Source organism: Chaetura pelagica, unplaced genomic scaffold (assembly GCF_000747805.2).
Source record: "Chaetura pelagica isolate M959 unplaced genomic scaffold, ChaPel_1.0 scaffold205, whole genome shotgun sequence".
NCBI classification, from domain to species: Eukaryota; Metazoa; Chordata; class Aves; order Apodiformes; family Apodidae; genus Chaetura; species Chaetura pelagica.
The window spans coordinates 691,782-713,042 of NW_009953318.1; the positions used below are offsets into that span (position 1 = coordinate 691,782).

Here is a 21,261-nt window from a genome sequence, read left to right on the forward strand (position 1 = left end):
GCTGCACTGTCAAACATACTGACAAATAAATACATTGCTTCACAGAAATAAGTTGTGCTCATTTCTGAGAAGTAAGTGATCACACTGAAAATTTCTCTCAGTCTAGTTATTCAAGTCTGATCTCCCAGTTGACATCTTTATTGAAAACCTTGTTTCCATTGTAGTGTTTGTTGAATTGTTTCACATGCAGCCACTGAAATCTTACCATGAACAATTTATCAAACCTCTGTGAAATAGCTGAACTGCTTCTCCTTCAAGGCTTTAGAGGCAAACTCACACCCAATTGATTTTGCCGACAAGACGTTTTTAAACCATAACCTAAATCTTTGGCTATGAAGTCAGTGCAGGTCCACAGAGAAGGTGCTAAATATAACAAAGTAGTAAATGGTAAGAAAGTATTCCCATTCCAAGTCTGAAATTACACAAGTCATGTGTAATTGGGGCTGCACTTCAAAAGCCTAGAGCCCCAAGGTTTCAAAAGTGATACTGACTAAGCACAAACAAGTTTATCCACAGTGAAAACAAATCCATCCATGAAATTAAAAAAATCTCATAGGTTGAACTGGCTCTCTTGAATTCAGTTTCACTGAAGCATAGATACAAAATTGGTGTCCGTATGGCTAAAGCAAATAAGAACCAACTGTGGAAAGACAACATTTCAGTTCTGTTTCATGGTACTTCAAAAAGAAATGAAGCATTCATTTGTCTACAGGCAACTTGGTGAGGTTTGCAGACACTGGCATTGTGATCTGTGACACCAGTTCTTGTTGGCAGCTAATTTCAGTGCATGAACTCCACAGGTATCTTTGACACTATGCTGATGTTCACCAGCTGCTGAAATTACTTCCCAATATTAAGAGCGTTCTTGTGTCAAGAAGTGGCAAAAGGAAACTTACTCCCTAGATGCAATTTTCAATGTAGCATTTTACAAATAAAGAAGATAGAAATAAGAAGTTACAAATAGAAAGTTACAAATAGGAAACTTCTTTCTTCAATTATATATACATCTGATTATTACACACAATCTCAGCATAAGTTGGTTGATGAGGTGTTGTAGAGTTTCAAGCACCAGACTTCAAAGCAAAGGTTGCTGGACACTGCTTCGCTGCTTGCAAAGTGGCAGTAACAGCAGCAAATTTTTGGCTGCTCCTGATGGACTAGATTCAACAAGTAATACAGACCTCAAAATCAAGGCTCTGTGGAAGAAATGCCTCTTACTGAAGTCCCTACTGATCTACTGGTATTGTTTCCTCATATATCAAATTTTTAAAAAGTGCACTTCTAGCAATTTTACTTTCCGTTTTTTCAGATGAGTAACAGCAGCCTGTTCTCAGCCACTGTAAGGAAATCAGGCATCCTTAGACAAGCTTCCTTTTCCTGTTGTGTCTCAGTCTCTGCCCAGGAAAAGAACTATGAAAGCTGAAGTACAGAGAAGTACAGCTTTGTCTGCGAAGTGCTTCACAGATAATAAGTCAGAAGGATGTCCGGACAATCAATATAGACACAAAGACTCTTATTGTCCATCAGCTTGTGCCAGTGAAATGTTTGTTAATACATGCACAACAGAAAAAAGGACATTAGAGAGATGTTTAAGAGTTTGGCTTCCTAAGAAAGTAACTTCAGAATTAAAAGTATTAAATCTTTCAGGCACACTACATGTAGTGAAATATCATTATAAAAATATATACTTTTCTAAAATTTACACTGTTAGGCACTGTTAACAAACCTGCTCTCCCTGAAAAAACAGGTGTCACTGGAAGCAGTAAACAATGTTAGTTATATAGCCCACAGTAGAATTGACAGCTACGGCTACTTCCAAAAATTTTTCAGTCACATGCCTCTATCTTAAAGCTTAAAATACTATGCCAACGTCTTTTAGAGAAGACTGGAACTCTTACTGAATTACAGATCCACCTACTGAACCCCCAAGAAGGAAGGGCAGGAAGAAGAGTTTCGTGTTCTTCTGATAAAAATAAGAAATAGACTTTGGGAGTTTCAGTTTGACGCAGAAAATTACTGTGAACAAATCATTCTGCTTCATCACATCATGAATGGCATGTGAACCATGTATCCAAATACAAGCAGAACGGATGATTGTATAGCTGTGCAGAAGATTAAAAAAAATCAACAATTCCAGTCTTTCGCTAAACATGTATTTCCTCATTAAAAAACAGACTGCAGAGGGATCAATGCTGAACTTGAATGTTTTTGATCAGTCCTGGTATTAGCACTTAGGAACTGTGAAGATCAATATAGCAGTTGTGAGAGAAACTAGAGGAAAAGCAAAAATCATCAACAGATAGCATAGCATGCTTGCTGCCTACTGAGGCAAACTGCATTTTGAAAATTCTGAAGACAGTACTTAAAAAAGTTATTACTAATCCATAACAAGCCAAGCATTTTGGAAGTTTTTTCTTCTATAAATAAAGAATATGTATATTTTTTTCAGACAGGAAATAACACCAGGGATTCACATCCCCTTGCCTGAAATGGGAATTTCTAACATATAATGCTATAGTTAGGATTTTTGCCCTTTTCAGAAAAGGCCTGCATTTTCAAAATAGTATGGGTTACTTAAGCTCTCTGATGCTGAGCACAAGGTCTGATACATCTGTTATTCCCAGTCAAACAAATACCCCTACTTCTGCACAGCTGAAAATCAAAGAACAAGAGAACTTGTGACTGGCTTTTTTTTTTTTTTCAGTTTCCAATACTATGACGATTATGGTTGCTGGGTATCTTAAAAAAAATAATAAAAAAAATAAAAAATCATTGTATGAGTCTACTTGTAGAGATTAAAATTACTTCAAGACTCTGAAGTCAGCACACCTTCAGAACAGATTATGTTTTGAGACTAGCAAGAGTTGGGAGTGAAAACAGAACAATCTTCATGGCAATCCTTCAAGGAAAGAGTTTACAGCAGTTTCACGTCTCCTTGCTACAATCTTTAAGATTTGTTCTGTCAATGTCTTGGGAAATTCCATTTCTTCCTCAGAGACCAAAGCTGGTGCACCAAGTTGTTAGAAAAAAGGTAGACAGGCGTGTATTCAAAGATCTTTTTATACCAGCTTCTAACAAAAAGCATGAGTGGAGTAAAATCCACATAAGGCTTTTAATAAAAGGAGATTCTTGGTCTGTGCATCTCTTCCACCTTGGTGTTCACCCCAGGAACTGTAAAGTATACTTTGGCAACATGTGTCTGCTTTCATATTCAAAAGGCGTTACCTGCCTTTACAGCTTCAATATCAGAGATCAATGTCCTGGCTAGGAAAATCCCAAAAATCTAAAAAGACAAAAATAACAAACTGCTTGTGAGATGAAACACTTAGAATGTACAAGTCTGCAAAATGTCTCTAAAAATTAAAGTCTATTACCATTACTGATTATCACAAAATGGGAACCTACTTCTGAAGTGAGTGCAACTACTCTTGTGACTGAACATGAGCATTCATCAAGCGTTTGCAGGTTCAGATAACATTTCACAACCTTGACTATCTGTCAAAGCCTGCCTACTGCTAAAAAGCAATAATGGCAGCAGACTTCTGCAGGAAATAAAACTCATGAGAAGATTATTTCATGTAACACTTCAGAAGCATTCAAAATGATAAGCTTCTAGATGCCCTAAAGCTGGAAGAAATTGACTTAGCCAAGTTTACTTGAGTCTTATAACACTTGCCTATTGCTAAAATTACAAATCAAGCATTTTCATTCATTCCGTAACTTTTGACAAACCAGTCAATTTTCTGATAATTTTAAAAAATATATAATGCAGTCACCTGTATTAAAATGAAATTCTTGTCACAAATAGTAGCGAGAAAAGTCCCAGATTATTCTGAGACATTAACATTTAAATTTTAACATTCACTCAAGTTCTCGGGAAAAAGCTTTCTTAACAAATTGAAGATAATTTCATAACTAAGCAGATTTCCTGTAACATTCTTATAAACACAACAAAAGACTGAGGCAAAGTTTTGGAAAGGCCTAAGGTTTGGTTTAGAAGTAGACAAGTTATGCCTAATTTTCAGTTACACCATGACAGCTTAATGCACAAAGAAGATCCAGTTTGAAAATACAAGTGATTGAAAGTGGTTTCACAGAAACTCACAATGTAAAAGACAACATCAAATGATTGTCAGTCAATACACTGTCAAAAGATTAGACTTCGTTTCTTGAACATTGCCTTTCTAATTGAAGGTCTTTTTCTCAAGATAGCAACTCTCAAAGCCATATAAAGTACTATCATAAATTGGGGATAAAATATCAATATGCCAAGCAGAGGGTAGTATTGCCATGGCTGAGAAAAGGTATTTTACCAGCACTGTGTGCTCAACATTTGTCCATTAAATGGAAAATCTCCCCATCCCTGTAATGATTTTTTTACATTATTCTCATACAGAAAAAATCCACTGTGTCAAAATATTTATCTCTTTTCATAACTACTTTCACCTTCAACAAGTCTGTAATTGCAAACTTAAAACTTTTTTCAAAGTAGCATAACAAAAACAACTAACCTGGAGCAGTGAGATAGCTATGAAGACACCTGCAACCATGTAGATATTTCTGGGCAACCAAGCTTCAAGAGCAACAATACATCCTTTGACAAAAATCTGATCATCCCATTCATTCTTGCTCTGAACGTAGAAAGGAAGAATAAGATATATTACTTTTCTGCTAATGTTTATTTTAAGATTAGTCAATCACACGATACAGCTACACTAATGATCTGTCACTTACGCAGCAATGTTTTTAACCCCACAGAATATATATGTATGCCTGGATTAGATAAGAGAATGCTGGACATTGATGCTAATATCTTCTTGCAAATCCTATTACTGCAGTACTTTAGAATTAGCAGATCATAGAATTCAGAGACTACTAGAACTAATAATTGAAATGCACATTTGAAACTCAAGTCCTACTCCTTCTTGAAACACAGCTTTCCCTATGCCTCTTCCATCACTTGTTTTATCCACCCTCCCACAGTACAAGCTTACTTTAAATAAAGAACAATCTCTACCACACTCTACTTGTGATGTAGTACAGTCAATTACTTCCCAGAATTTATGCTGTTGAATCTACCAGCAATTCCACTGTTTTGCCAATATAGGCAGAGAACATGAAGACAGCAGGATCCCAGCACCTTACCTTCTTCCTGATATCATAGCCACACTGTGTATTCACAACTTTTTGCTGCAAAACAAAGACTTAAGATCAATCAAATTCTACTCACTTCTGTTCACAAATGTTTTTGTCTTTTAGATTCACAAACAAATCAGGATTGTTAGATTGTTTTAAGAAGCTTTTTTAGTAAAAAGGAGAAAAGCACTAGCTGAACATAAAAAAGTAATTATAAAGCAAAGGTGTATACTAGCAGAAAAACATCTCCTACCAGAAATCCAAGCTTCTTCTAACGCTTGGCTTTATACTATCAAGGATTATTCATACATGAAGTGTAGTAACTGTACTGCCAGCACACAGGTAACACATCTACATTTCCAAGATCAGTTTTATGTTACTATTTCACGTAACACCTAAATATAGGTAACGATAAAAGTATCAGGCTGATCTATTTGCACCTGCAGTAGAGAAATATGCCTTACAGTTCCATTATTTCAAGTGATATACAATTTGCTACCACAATCAGTTAAGTAACAGCTGCAAGCTACTAAAGCCCCCTCAGTTGATAGTGCAAAATCTCACACATAACCCAGCTCCAAGATATATCTAGTTTTGAAGACAAGACACTCCAGCTGCAAATGCCAAGTAGAAAGACCATAAACACCTTCCAGATCAAAACCCCTCACAATCCAATGACAGTGTTTCTCTCAATATGCAGACAGTCCTTTTATGACATTTTCTCTGTACGAGACTTTTGAAAATGTATGTATTACAAAACTCTATCATAATTTACACAATGCATAGTGAGTTATATTGAAGCACAAGGAATAGAATCTTATATTAAAAACATTAGAATATTTATGTCTCTTAAAACAATGAATGAGCAACAGAAAGTTGCAGTGAATAGTACTGCTCCAAATTAAAGTTCAAAATAATTACCAGGGAACATGAACATTGACTACATCCCTGACAAAGTCTTTTCTTGGCTGATTTCCAAGCGAATCAAAGCCTTAGCCATTGGCAGGCCACACTATCTGCTCCACACAAGTTTTGCTGGACTGACTTTGAGCCGTAACTATTCTCACTAATACTGTGAAGCATTATACATTAGTTCCTGTCTCTTCATTTTGGCTTCCACTGAAAGGGTCATATTTCCTGAAGTTTAGCAAACAGATCTAACCAAGAAGCAACAAACTCTTCCCAAAAAAAGAGAATTGACTCAAATGCTTTAAACTGAGTTTGGGAAAAAGCACTTTAATAGTTAGTAATAAACAATCAGCAAATAGAGAGTTACTCCTACTTGTCTGGCAAACGGTGGTGTAACATTAATTCTAACAGGGGCAAACACATTGCTTAGAAGGTGCTCCCAGGTCCTTACAAGGTAGGTAACAGAGGCCAGGAATGCTACGAAACAATGCGCTGGGACTAAAACAGTATCAGACATGAACACTTGCAGACTCAGGCTATACAAAAATAGATTTAATTTCTCATGACAATACATTTTCAGGTGTATTAGAGGTTGCCACATTTGGATTCTAAGAAGGATAGAAAAGAAACACGAAAAGTTTGTCTGCGCAAAAGCAATTTGTGATAATTTAGAAGAATTTCTAAAGGCCCAGTCATCACATCTTATTCAGGCAGTACTTCCTCTCCCAACTCTTCAACAACACCAGAGCAATACAAAGCCAGGAAACAACTTACAGCAGGATCAGGGATACAACAGGAAAAAGGAACGCCACACTTCTCACGACTTTTGCTTTCACTGCTGCAGTTGAAGTATATGTTAAAGTCCCAGTCATCTGGACCTTGGGCACCACAGCAATGGTTCTGCAATAAAGAAACCAACACGTAGCACTTGAGCCTATTTGAGAGACCATGTATCCACTGAAAAAACTCTCTGGAATAATACTTGTTCATCATCATCACTTTCTCTAAGGCTGTACAGAATCAATAGTAACATCAAAATAAAAAATGAGTAATCAATACTGTGGTTCTATGAAGCCAAAGCAACACATCTGGAATACTGCTCCTGGAAATAGACGTCAGCATGACAAGCAAAATAACAAAAATTATCACTTTACATATAATTGCTAGATACAATCAGTGTACATCTATAAATGGTACAACAAAACAGTTTATACAAGTCAGTACACAGATTCAGAAGTTATCGAGTTGTGACAGACAGATGTGAATAGACAGAATTGTTTACACAGTTTTTGCAGGAACCAGGACTAAACAGATCAGAATAGAATGGCCAGAATAGAAAAAACTCCAAGAAAAAAAAAATACTAACACATGTACCATGAATAAAGCAAGAGAGGCTCATTTTTGTCTTTCTAGTCCCTTCTCCCTCACACATTTACACCTTTGTAAAAAGCCAGATAACCACTTAACAGGCTAATCTGCCTGAGTAAGGTACAGACTATGAGGTCACTTACAGGCCTGAAAATAACTTAATTAGCCAGAGCAAGAAGCTGCCTACAAAAAGCTCACTAGGTCCCAAGGCCTACACAAAACAGAGCAAGTCAGCCTAAGGAGCATAGCTCCTTAGAAGATGAGCTTCAGCAAGGCATTGGAACACACCGATGCACCTCGCTGCTCAAGCCTTGCTAATCCACACTGCGTACTCCTCCTTCCTCAGCACTTTCAGGTATGGATCAATGACAGGCTGATTCAGTGATTTTTTCTGGTCTTTCCTTTTACAGGTTTATTAGCTTGTCAATCTGGCTACTGAACTCCTTTTAGTCAGTTCAGCCTTTTATTTTCTTTGAAAAGTACTTAATTGGAGTTCAACTGTAAATCAGCTTAGCCTGTTAGCCTGGTTGACTGCACTGAAATGAGATACAAAGAAAGACCAAGAACAGAGTGGACAAGGCTGAGACAATTACTGGCTTCCTCCATGGCCAGGACGAGCCTCACCTTACAAAAAAAGTGTCCTTAGTACTAAAAGCTAAAGCAAAACAGCACTGAAATCCATCCAGGCAGCTTAGTTAGAGGATGTTTCAATATGACAGAATCACAGAATCTTAGGGGTTGGAAGGGACCTTGAAAGACCATCTAGTCCAACCCCCCTGCCAGAGCAGAAGCACCCAGAGCACATCACACAGGAACATGTCCAGGCGGGTTTTGAACACCTCCAGAGAAGGAGACTCCACAGCCTCTCTGGGCAGCCTGTTCCAGTGCTGTCGCTCTCACAGTAGAGAAATTTTTTCTGATGTTTACAGGGAACCTCCTATGTTCCAGTTTGCACCCAGTGCCCCAATGCACACAAGAGTGAATGAACAGGATAGGTAAGCTGCTGGTAATACACAGTTGACCAAACAGGTATCCCACACCGCTGCCCAAAATAAAGAGTACAGACTACCAGTTCCATTGTACAATATTTTTCAAGATAAATAGGTTCAGAGGTTTCATGTTTACTTCTCACTTAAACCAGTGCAACACTGATCAGAACAGGGGTGCAAGCCTAGAAAGTCAAAAAGCTGCTTGGAAGAGTTTCTACATTCACAATTAGAACAGCACTATCTCAGAATAACTTGCCTCCCTGATGCTTTCAATGCAGAAAGAGCAAAACAACACGTGCAAGATGACATCTGTAAGATGACTACTATTAGCCACAGAATACGATAGCTCTGCAACAAAAAGGAAGACTTCCAAACCGTCATATTCTCCTAGAATGCATGAAAGAAATGTCAGGATATGAACTTACAATTTTTTGCAGTGAATCAATGAGGTTCTGGAGGTCAATATCGTCTCGGTAGGATTTAATATTATTCTCGAAGAATTCCTTGACCCTGTCCCTTACCCAGTCCTGGAAAAGGAAAGCCAGAACTGCCACTGCCAGCTCCAGCAGAAATATAAACACAATGGCTCCACAGAACTGGAAAAAAGAAAAAAACGGGAAAAAAAGTCCCAAATTAGAAAACACCCATTTATTTTGAATGCGTCCCTACTCCAAGTCCACCAGAAATAGACACAGAGAATTAGGTTAACGTTCTCAGTACAGATACTGTGATAACACAGCCCATTAAAAGAGAACACGACAAAGAAACGCCCAAGTGGCAGTTATCGTCTTATTTTGGTCACCTGAATTAGTCAGTAAAATAAGCACCATACCACAGTAATTTTGCACAGCACTGAAAATATTAGTAAACGAGAATCTGCAAAACACAGGGCTAAAGTAGTCTTGCGGTTACTTCTTGAATGGTTTCCAACTTTATATTTTTTGTCCAGCTTAACTGTTTTCAGATCCAAAGCAAAGAAACAGCCTCAGTATAACAACAACCATCCTAGATTTCACATCATTCACCGAAATCCCCAAGTTTTCCTCACCAACCTATTAGAATAAAATTTTTAAGTTTTTAAGGGATTCTGTTCACCCTAAGCCACTGTAACATTTCTCAGTAACTCCTAACTCACTGAATACATTCCAGCACATCCTGCCTTGTGATATTATATGCACAATGTTATATTCTGATACACGTACCTTAACGCCACCGTATAATGTTTTACAGCAAAATTATTGAAAAGGTAAAGGAATGTTTTCCAAAAAGGGGAAAATATACACAGATTTGAACCTACACTGCTTTTAATATCATTACTCAGAGGCTCATCAGGAGCAAGACTGCCATATACGTTGTTACAAACTGAATTCTGTAAAATAATTATCTGGGCTTGCTACTAGCTCTTCGCCCATCATTCCCAGTTTTCACACACTTGATAATCCAGTTATATAATGACGTTACTTACAAACTTCAGAAGGCAGATGTTTTCTCTTAGTGCTCCTACACAACCTGCAAATCCCAAAGTAAACATCACTATTCCCACCATTAAGACAAGCACCACTGGATCCAGACCATGAAGACCAGTCACCTTCGTCAGGTCAGACAAAACACCCTGCAAGAGAAAAGGCATGCTCAAGGGAGACTACTATAAGGATGCTTTTTATTCAACATTCCTTTTTGAAGTCCATGACTTCCACATGATTCTGAACGAATTGGTAGCAAACCCTTGAGCTTGGCAACATCAACCCACACAGAAGTCATGTTGTAAAATGGTTGATGATACCAATTTCCTTCACCCTAGCAGAGAAAGTATTAGTGCAAAGTTATAGCTATTAATTATTTTAATAAGTAAACCCAGTGCAGTCAGCTTCTCAGATTACATTTTCCTAGATCTATTTGCCAAACAAGCTTCCACAAGATGGAGCCAAAAGTTCAATATCATCACTGAATATTAATTTTGTTTTAAGGCAAAAAAACTAATACCTTACATTAACTTGAAATATATCAATCACAAGGGCATTTCCTATTTCAAAGTCTCTAAACAACTTAGAGAAAATATTTTTTCCAATCCCATTATTTAGGTGACAGAAAGGCAGAAATATTCTAACTAGAAAGCAGGTTATGGGTGACATTTTAAGGGAGTGGAACAAAATGTTTTGGTTTTCAAGGGAAAACTTGCAATTTGCCTAATTTAGAAACAATATAATTAATTTTTTGTTAACCATCCAGAGACACCATATATCTTGATAATGAAAGAATCACAATAACCTTACTTATTAAGCCTGTCTGACCAGATCTTAGGACAGAATTTCTAAGTCTGTGCAAAAGTAATGCTAACACAGTGAAGTCCCTACCTCTAGATTAGGTTTTAAGCAAACTTTAGTTTTTATACAAGCTACCACCAAAATTCCATCATAAACATATAGAATCATATAATAGTTTGGTTTGGAAGGGGCATTAACAATCAACTAGTTCCAACCCCCCTGCATGGGCAGAGACACCTACACTAGGGGTCTAAGACAACCCTCTACCACCAGCTCTCCACAGGTCAACTCTTCATCACCAAACTCTGAACAGATTGGCAGATGACATGGGGCTGTGCCAGTGTCCTGGTGCAGAGATGTCCCTTCCTGCCCACTAGACCACGTTGACCAATCTGGCCTTAACATGTCCAGGGACAAGACCATTTCCAGGGATGATAAAATACAGGCTTCTCAAGTAAAATGCATGAACAAGATGCAACATGCAGAGAACAGATTGGACAAACAACAGAAACTCTTCAAGTTAACAATTTGTAGGGACATCGAGGCAGCCTTCCAATAGTATGAGTGTTTATTATACACTTATCAGCAGTATACAGAACATCTTCAATAAGGACATACTTACCCCTTAAAACAGTGAAGTAACAAAAATCAACACAGTATAATACCCCATAATTACATGTTTACTATCTTCTGGTTTCTCTTTATGAAGTATAATCTTAGGCTAACTACATTTAGTGCATGAGAAAGATATCAGAGAGACTTGTAAAGTCATTCAGATAAGCAGTCTAGTGAATGTAGATTTTTATCTTGCTACTCAGGTATTTGTGCTAGAGTTTAGTGCAAATAAAATACATCCTAAGAGAATACCTTGGAAAAAACCCATATCACTTAGCATTTAAGAGCTTACTTAACAAAAATAATGTCTTCAAAACACAACATTAGAAAAAAATTCACACAGAGAAACTTCATCGTCTTATTGCAAAGACACTGATTAACAGCACTGTAGTGATATGCAGCAGTTCATCTTCTTTCATGTGTTCCATAACAGATCTCGTTAGGGTTGTTAATCCAGCAACAGCAAGACAACCAAACTGCTTTTATCAAAACTGATTGAAAGGATGGAAAGGAAAAAAAAATAATTGAACTGTAGAATTTGGAATTGCCTTGCAATAGCTGGTGAGTAACAACTGAAATAGCCTGTTAAAGAGTGGACATGGTTTATACATTTCTCAGCATTCAGAAAGCCTTGGGTAACAGACTTTTCTAGTTAGTGTTACCAGTGACACACTTCCATTCTTACCAAGACCTCACATCTAACTATCAAACGGTGTACTGAATTAATTATGAAAGTCTCATCTAATCATGCTTTGGCTTAGATCCCACAATCAAGAAACACATACCAAGATTAGCTAGGCTAATTCAATGCAGAGAAAAGCAGAAGAGATGGCCTGAAGAGTGGAATACTTGAGAAAGACTGTCTCAAATACTTTTTTTTTTTTTTTTTAATATAAAAAGAGAGATCTTTTACATTCCTTCCAAATACTGTTTTAGAGGTGGCCAGATAAGTGCATTTTTAAAAACACATTTTCAAAAGACAACCAAGTTCGTAAGGACTATTCATTAAATTTAAACTCTCCCCAGAAACCTTTTTAAAAAAGGCCTAAACATCAAGGGCTACAGCTAAACACCTGATCACAGATAAGAATGGAACTCCAACTAAATTCCCTTTAGATCATTTGAATAGTCCTGAGCTCAGATGCTACATTTAACCTTGGCTGCCTTTCCTGAGAAAGTAGTTTTACTGGGGCAGGAGGCAGGGGAGGGCAGCCACAAAACAAAGACCAGTCACTTCTACACTTACCTTCTCACTCCATGCCCACAGACCAGCTGCAAGAAAGGCCACCCCAGCTAGCTAAAACAAAAACAAAACAAAAGAATTAGATACAGAATTCAATGATTCTAAAACAGTTAGCCAGTAGCATGTTGCTCAAGTAAAACAAACACTGCCTTTAGTATCAGACAATAGCAGTTCGACATCTTCCCATGAGTCAACGTCACGCAAAAAGAAATTAAAGTGCTTTTATTCCACAGCATTCTTGCATCTTATAAACTACTTTAGAGCATTTCAATTAGATTATTCATGATTACTCAAGAAGCACACAGTACTAAATTAACTGTTCCACAGCTGCAAGCAGGTGGGAGTTATCCTTGTCCTAGTGACTTGCTCTAAACCTTCTGCCTGCACACTAATGAAGATTTCAGAATATTTAGTACATTTTGAGTCTATTCCCTATTTAGTCATTGTATAGTACCACTCCCAGACAGTAGCCATGCTTGACTTTTCATAACTTCTCAGTGTCAAGGCTCATTACATTACCCTCTTCTCTAATTAGATACACTTTGTCTTCTGAAACCTTACCTTGCTTAAGCTTTTATAAATTAAGCTGAAGTAATGGTCCATCCACTTTCAATAAGCAACAAATCTAAGTGACAATGTGCAAACCCTACACCAAATTCCTATGTGTATATAATAAATACTCCTAATTACATCAATCCACATGAAGCAGAAGTTTCTTGTTCTAGTAATTTATTCCCATTCTCCATTCTCAGGCAGTTTGTCTTTAATATCCAATTTCAATAATCAGGTTAAAATGACCTCTCTACAATCTGAGGGCAGCTCCCTGTAATTACTTAAAATTACATTCTACCCTGCAATGTTCATACACCCTTAAAAGACACTGAGGTGCTGGAGCATGTCCAGAGAGGAGCAGCAAAGCTGCTGAAGCACCTGGAAAGCAAATCCTATAAAAAGCAAATAAGGGAACTGGGCTTGTCTAGTCGGGAGAAAAGGAGGCTGAGGGGAGACCTTATGACTCTCTCTACAGCTACCCGAAAGGAGACTAACAAGGCAGGGGTTGGTCTCTTCTCCCAGGTAACAAGTGAAAGGAAAGAGGAAACAGCCTCAAAGTTGCACCAGGGGAGGTTTTTGACTAGATATTAGAAATAATTCCTTCATGAAAAGGGCTGTCAAGCACTGGAACAGGTTGCAGTGGAGGTATTTAAAATGCATGTAGATATTATGCTTTAGGGGCATATGAAGGACTGAGGTTGCTTCCCACCCCTGAGCCTTACACACATTGACAAGTAAAACCCAGTAACAAAAAACACCTTGAAAAAGGTGTTTCCCCTAGGAAATGCAGCACGTTCCATGAACTAAACCAGTATCACAGGAAATACCCCACAAGCACAGGCAAGGAAGAAAAATGGCACCCTCTTACAGTTACACAAGAAAATAGATGTGTAGATTTTAAGTACTGATGGGTCCACTGCCTCCTGACCCTAAACTGCACTCAGGACAAATGCAGTTTGCTCTGCTGGAGGGATTGGGAGAAAGGAAAGTCAAAAAAGGCTACAAGTGTCATTCATACCATTCTCTAAAAGTTACTCAAATTATGTGAAGCTCTGTCCAGGCATGAAGTGTTAGGTCATGATTTATGGCTTAAGCGCACAGGTTAACCAACCAAATCAATTACTAACACATGAAAAGAGTTGCAACTGGGCAAAGCAGTGCTAAGTTCAATTTCCAGATGTCGCTTAATAATCAACAGCATAACAACTACTTTTCTCAGACTCTGTATAAGCTGAGGAAATTTGAAGTGGTGATTTAGATCAAAGGACAACTTTAAAAATTCTATTAAAAACCACATGGATATGAACAGAATATTAACTCAGATTACCCCTAAGTCTTAATGTTGTGATTTTCAGATGAAGAAGCAAAATAGTTTTTAAAAAATAATAAATAAAGTATCAAACTGATATGTCATTACACTACACACTGCATGCAATTGATACATCCTTCACCTTTTCTCATTCCAAAAGCTCTACGACTGCTGGACAAGAGGTGAAGACAGCTGGTGTAATTTCCAATTACCAGAGTAAGGAACACAGTAGACAGAGCTAGATCTTTAGAAACATTTTCTCAATAAATGAGGAAAAAAAGAATTGGGAGGATGTGTATCTTATGCATTTTGTATACAAACTAGTTTGTTTAACATTAATACAGTGCTATTAAATACACAAATAGGGTGTCCTCTTCAGACTGGCTGCCTTTCATGATAATTATCAATTTAATTAAATTGCAATAGATTCTTGATTAACTAGATTTTCCACTAGCATGCTTCATCCTCACCTCTGAATACAAACATTGTTCTCTCTATAGTGTTCAGTTTCACAAAACCACACTATTTTTGCAAAGCTACTTCCATGAACACCTATGCAAACTATCTAAAGGTAGTTTAACAGCAGAAAAATAAATTTAGTGTCACAGAATCAAAGTGGTTAAATCCAAAACATAATTCAGCTAAGACTCAAGTGATTCATAATTTTCACTAGAAGCAGCCAAGCCACATGCATTAGGTTTCTTCAACATAAAAAACCATAACAGTGGAGTATGATGTACTTGCAGAAAAAACAAAGCCATCAGCCACTACATTTACGGGCACAATTACCACAACAACTAATTTGCAAGGAAGTAAAATCACAGTTATTAAACCTAGTGAGCTTTATTTGCTTTACATTCCACTTGCAAGATAAAGAATCTACTTGAAAACTATTGTAAAACCATGGTGATAGAACTACCTCAGAAGTTAGCATGATTGAGTACATCCAATACAGATTTTTACAGTGAATTAGCATCAGGAAAAGAGCCTCCTCTTCAACACTCTAGCAAAGAGGTATTCAAGTGACTGCTATCAGGCAGACCAGGGATCAGCCTAAACTCAGAAAGTTTTCACTTTCATCAGCTCCCTGAATTTCTGGGCCATGCAAATGGGAGGACAGCTGAGAAGTACGAGCGCTAACCAAAAGTGTTCCCCGGGGTGAGCTTGTGTCTCTGTTTCAACTGAGAGACATTTGGAAATCTGCCTTTCACCAGAATCGGGATGACACACAAGCAAGAACTAACTGGATGACCCAACTTGCTTCTACACTGAAGAGTTATGTAATCCATATCCTGCATGAAAGGTTAGATGGAAACTTACACAGAGCAGCTCGACTGTACTCCTTTGAGCAGGAAACTACAACTAGTAACCAGCACTTGGTCATTTCCTGCTTTAGAACTTAAAAATACACATTATTAACATATTGCATAGAGCTGTAAGCTGTGCTCAGTTGACACGCAATACTGACATCAACCCCAAGACACCATGCACAATTACATCTAGCTTAAGAATTATCCACTCCCAACCACACGTGGAATTACTTTGACTATGCTACTGGAATCACTCTTCCAACCAATAAACAAGTTTAATTTGTTTCTCAATTCCAGGTTGCAGCTAAACATAATTCTTGCAAGACAACCCTTGCACACCAACTAATTTTGGGTCAGCCTGCCTCACAGTCCTATTAGAAGCAATGGGAATGCATTCCTACTGTACTCAGTTTTTGTAAGCACAAGATATTACTGCTACAGCAAACATTTTTTTCATCCTCTGTACAATCCTATTTTACATTGTAGCTCCACCCATGGCAGAGTAATCAGCAGCCTACAGCCCTTCCTTCCTACCCTTGTCTCTTCCCAGACTTTTCCTCTCAGGGTCAGGAAACCACCTGGTGGTGTAATCTTTCATCTTCCTGGCACAGCATTGCTGTTTTAGATGTTCCTGAAAAACAACATATGGTGCAAAAGCCAAAAAAAATGTTATGCTAGCTTCGGTCTTGTCTTACTTCTCAAATATTACCTCAGAATTTTTTTCTAGACCTTAAGAGAATGTCTGCACCTAATTTATCAGCACGTTCTGGGCAAAAATGCCACGTCTCCTACAGCATGAGTGAAAAGTTGTTTTTTTTTTCTCCAAAAACCATTAAAAGCCACACCCAAAGCTACAGAGCGTTAGAAGATAAACAAAGATGACAGCACCTAAAAGCTACTTACCCTTTCCTCTCGCTTCATCTGAGAGATACTGAGCTCATGCAACTTCAAATGCTTTGGCAGAGCACATATGTAATCCTTTACTTCACTGGCTGAGGTGCCATTCATGGACTACCCCAAAAAATCCTTCAAGTAGAGACAAAGAGACAAGCACCAGAGACAAGTGACTGGGGTACATCCTTTTACCACCCAGGCTCTCCCAAATCCAGGTTAGAAGTCAGAGTACTGCTGCACCCCAAGACAGGGCACCCCTGCACTGCCCCTGAGATTAGCTGTCCACCCCCTGACTCCTGCCTCTGCTGGGGCTTTCACAGAAGTACTCAAATGCAAAATGACTAAGAACAGAAAGATACCAGAACCAAGCTCTTCACCTTGTATTACTGCAGACTTTTAATTTCAGTATGACAAATGAAGCTATTTCACACACACACACAAGCTTTGAAAGAGGTCCAGTCTTGCTGCAAAGGGGTAATTTCTCTTAAACTTCTGAGCACTTAATGGCTCTTTATGTTTGTATTACTACCTCATCACTACTTATTAAAACAAGTATACTTACAGAAGTTAAAACTTCTTACCATGCTTAAAAAGCAAGATGAAAATAAAGTAACCTCACATTAAAATAATGCCTAGGAAGATAAAGCCTTCCTATGACCTCCATTCCCTTTCTTACATGGGAAAGCCAAGCACAAAGAATAGAAAAAATATTTTTGCAAACCAGCCACCCACAACTGATTCAACGTCATTAGAACTGAACCTTCTATTGCCAAGTTGTCCGTCAGAAAAAAAACTTCCGAAGAAAGAAGATTTATGTATTTCTAAAAGCTGTTTAAACTGAGCTTGCTATTATTAAAATAGTCATATCTGTCATCTTTGAGTTCAATATTTTGTTTCACCCTAATTTATACAAACTGTATTTGGAACATGACACAAACTGAAGTAGCTACCCACTAAAAAATGTAAATATTCTGTAAACTATTCACTGTCATTACATGATCTAACATCAAAGTTTATACAGTTACTGATACTACCTTTAGAGCTAAATCGGGCAAGTCTACAGGGATCTTTAAGAGTGACAGAAGAACAAATCCATCTCTTTTACATGCAAATTACCTGGCTATTGAATAAAGTGTGTAGTAAGTTGAGATGTAAGTTTGATAGTGAGCTACCATCAAACCTCTAGTATCAGCTTAAACGGGCAAACGGTTGTCTGCACACTCACATAACAAGCTCACACAAGCACCTGTACTGCCAGCCAAGAAAAATGAATCCATTTCCTCCTTAAACACTGCTTTTCCAAGTCATGGCTACACTTCCCTTCTGATTTTGTAGTCCTTAAGTTTTCTTAAGGCACGTAGAAAGTGTACTTCGTTCTACACACTATGGATTTGTCGAATTAAAGAGACTGTTAGACTAGTCGTCCCAGCCAGATGTCATAGGGTCCTAAATCAGAACTAAATGATCCATGCATTGCCTATAGAAGTGTCTAGTCTCCCACTCAACATTTACATAGCTTGTTTCACAACTAAAGGTGCCAAACTTATCAAAGAGCTGTACTTAAACATAACTCACTAGTCCACCCTGATAGTAACTTCTCAGCAGAAGCCTCAGACCATTCACTGAGCAAGCTACCAAGACTACTAGCACCTGTTTAGAAAACCAGTTCCTCTGGTCAAAAGCCCAGCTGAAACACACAAGCTGTATTTCAAATTTTCCTCAACTTTTCTGTGTATCTTCCTTAAAAATATTTCTCAGGAAATGAAAAACTACCCTTGGATCTTCATCATTAATTTCAAGAGAATGCAGAAAAAAAAGAAATTTGAAAGAAGTGCAATGTAATGACTCCGCAGTGAATAAAAAACAAAGAAACAGAAAAATATAAAATTAAATCCTGCGAACAAGCAGAGGCAAATACTTGATAGTAAAGACAAAAAAAAATTCAGTTTTTCAAAGGTTGTTTACCCATAAAAAACAGTAATAGAGCTCATTTCATGAGGCACTCACCAAAAAGTAGAGGTCCACAACAATCCTAATTTATTCATTAACAAAAGAGTGACCATTTCTCACATATACCCCACACTAACTGCTGAAAAGCATCCATGCAGTTACAAAGCTATTTATCTGAAAACCAGAACAGCTTGATGAGTACTACTTCTCTTTGCACCACACTCCATTACAGGTACACATAAGTTGTACTATAATAGAAGAAAAATAACTACGGAGCTGGTGGCCTTTAAGCACATACTTAAACACGAGGACATTATAAGAATCCTCAGTTGTGACAGGAAAAAAAGCATCACTAAAGAACTATGGCAACACTGTGGCAAATTAACCCTTACTGGTTTCCACACAAACCACTGACAGATTTTATGCTCTGTTATCCACACAAGAATAAACTCCTCTGTGGCTTAATACTACAGAAAATGCTACAGGTGAGTACTATATGTGAAAACATTGCACAGTTAACAAAACGTGTCAAGAGTCGCAGAAGTTCTGTGGTTTTCAACACCAATAGCCAGACATTGCAGTCTCACTATTTCCTGGTCCTTTAAGATGTTTATTAGGCTGGAGACAGCAGAAAATTGATGAGCAAGCAGCTCACAAGACTTCCAGCTTTTCCCTTTGAGCAGCTCTTTTCTACCCTACAGGTCTTGCTTTCAATAGAAAACCGGGCCAAATGACTTTGAGAAGTTCCATCAAGCCTAGACTGTTCTACATTTCTAAATTAATTCAGAGTTGTCCATCAAACATGCAGCTTTCAAAAAAGCTTATTTTCTACCTTAAATACTGCCAAAACAGTCAAAACATGCAGAAACACCAACCTAGTTTACCAAAAGTTTATGTGGGTTAATCAAGCAAAATACCAAGTAATTATTAAGAAGTAAAACAAGATCCTGCATCCTGCAATTCATGTTCAGACACTAAATCCCATTTTTTTGCTGAAGTTAAATACAATTTTGGGTAATAATTCCGTATACCTTAAATTTTAGGTAACAAAAAGTATACATGGTTTAAGGAATCACAACAAACAAGTAGAATTAATATGGTCTTCTCTAGCACACCTACTGATCTCAGGCAAGTCAGGATCAGGAGAATCAATTTTAACTCTTAATTTTCTTCATACCATACCTCCATTCTTTACTATCTGAACCCTTTGGCTTTGAAAAAAAACCAAACATGCTAAGAAATATTTCAACTCTGCATCAGAACAGCAATCCAAGCTGCTGGTACCACAAAGTTCAGTCTATCTGCACTTCTCCATGACTATCCATGCCTTTCTACTACAGCAATTTCCATTACTTCAGGTGTGAACTCCTAACAATTGCCATGCAAGTTATGAAAAGAATTATCAAGTTTATCTGAACTGCATCCTTACCTTCATCTCCTCCTCACAGATATCTTAACTACTTCCAATGCAATGCCTATGCACTAACCTTTGAATCACCTTCTTATTCAAGGCAGTTAGGTGCTTCAGTGAACTTGCACATCTAAAACCACATACCTGGTTTTGAACCCCTTTTCAACATTGACAATTCTAAGCAAACACTATAGGCAAGCTAGTTCCTAGCTAAGTATTTCAAGACAGTACCAAACAATTTTGCTACCCAAAGAGCACTACATTTAAGATCTTGACTATGTTGTAACATCAGCTGTTGACACATCCCTGGAGCAGTTCCTTTCTTCTCTTATGCACAGTATTTACAGCTATACCACCCCAACACAGAGATCAGATTATGCAAAGGAAGGTATTAGAAGAGAGTTTTCCTAACAGGGAAGCAACTTAACATACCACTTAATTGCACTTACAAAGGTAGCTCTAACATTTGCCCAAATAAACAGCATTTAATGGCCTCCATCATTCAAAAGATGAGGCCTTGCAGCAACAAGAGACTATACTATTTTATTTTGACAACTCCTTTAATTAGATTTTTCCTTTCTCCATTAAAAAAAAAACAAACTAGTTTTATCTGCTTCATTCCCTTATCTTCATTCAGAATGTAAGATAACAAGGAAGGGACAAAAAAAGGGATAGATTGTGAGGAATAATTATCCATATAGTTTTAAATAATAATTACTTTCCCATATGGTAGAAGCTGCTCCAATTCCAAAACACCTGGGACTTAGCATACACCAGCTTTCTGCTTTCGGGGAAATATTACAGCCAGTCCTCTTTAGGAAATATACAGCAAGTTAGTAACACTATTTCAGTATATTTTGTACTCACCCAGAAGATAATGTTGTAGCTGAAGAGGAGGTATTTGTACCAACAGCTGACTTCTGCATTAGAATATCGGTAATAGTGCATCTTCTGTAGCACAGCGTCTGCACTGAAGAGAAAGGGTAAAAAGAATTAGGCAGCAAGGAATTTTAAGAATAAAGTATTTTTTCCCAGATCTCTTTTGCTCTTTTGAGACGGGGATTATATTAACTGTACTGTATGCAATTCAGAGGTATGCTTAAAGTCAGCTCAGGAACTTCTGTTGAGTCTAAACCCTCTCTAAACATGTTGCTTAATAATACTATCTTCTTTAAGATAAGAAGATAATAACAGGGAGGGACACCCAAAAAGGAAGCTAGCTGTACAGTTAGCTTAGGAAGATCTGCATCAACAAGTTGATATTAATCCACTTTTTCAATCCTTCCAAACCATTTTACTTAAACAGATAGC

The 21,261-nt window shown here is 37.6% G+C and overlaps 1 protein-coding gene across 1 annotated transcript; it reads right to left on the reverse strand.

The window, feature by feature from the left end:
• Window positions 1–3,211: 3,211 nt before the first annotated feature.
• On the reverse strand, window positions 3,212–20,898 carry TSPAN14 (tetraspanin 14). The gene is made up of 8 exons (XM_009998112.1): window positions 20,818–20,898; window positions 12,528–12,578; window positions 9,868–10,014; window positions 8,828–8,998; window positions 6,820–6,945; window positions 5,146–5,190; window positions 4,512–4,631; window positions 3,212–3,283 (listed from the first exon to the last, which is right to left on the reverse strand). Exons 1-8 carry the CDS (start codon window positions 20,896–20,898, stop codon window positions 3,212–3,214), a joined length of 813 nt encoding a protein of 270 aa, XP_009996414.1.
• Between the last annotated feature and the right edge of the window lie 363 nt (window positions 20,899–21,261).

Excerpts from the sequence above, each read along its gene's own strand:
- TSPAN14 (XM_009998112.1), bottom strand. The coding sequence starts at position 20,898 with ATGCACTATTACCGATATTCTAATGCAGAAGTCAGCTGTTGGTACAAA. Across the intron at positions 5,191-6,819 it reads GTTGTATCCCTGATCCTGCT|CAAAAAGTTGTGAATACACA; the intron begins GTAAGTTGTTTC and ends TTTGTTTTGCAG. Across the intron at positions 3,284-4,511 it reads TAGCTATCTCACTGCTCCAG|ATTTTTGGGATTTTCCTAGC; the intron begins GTTAGTTGTTTT and ends TTGTCTTTTTAG.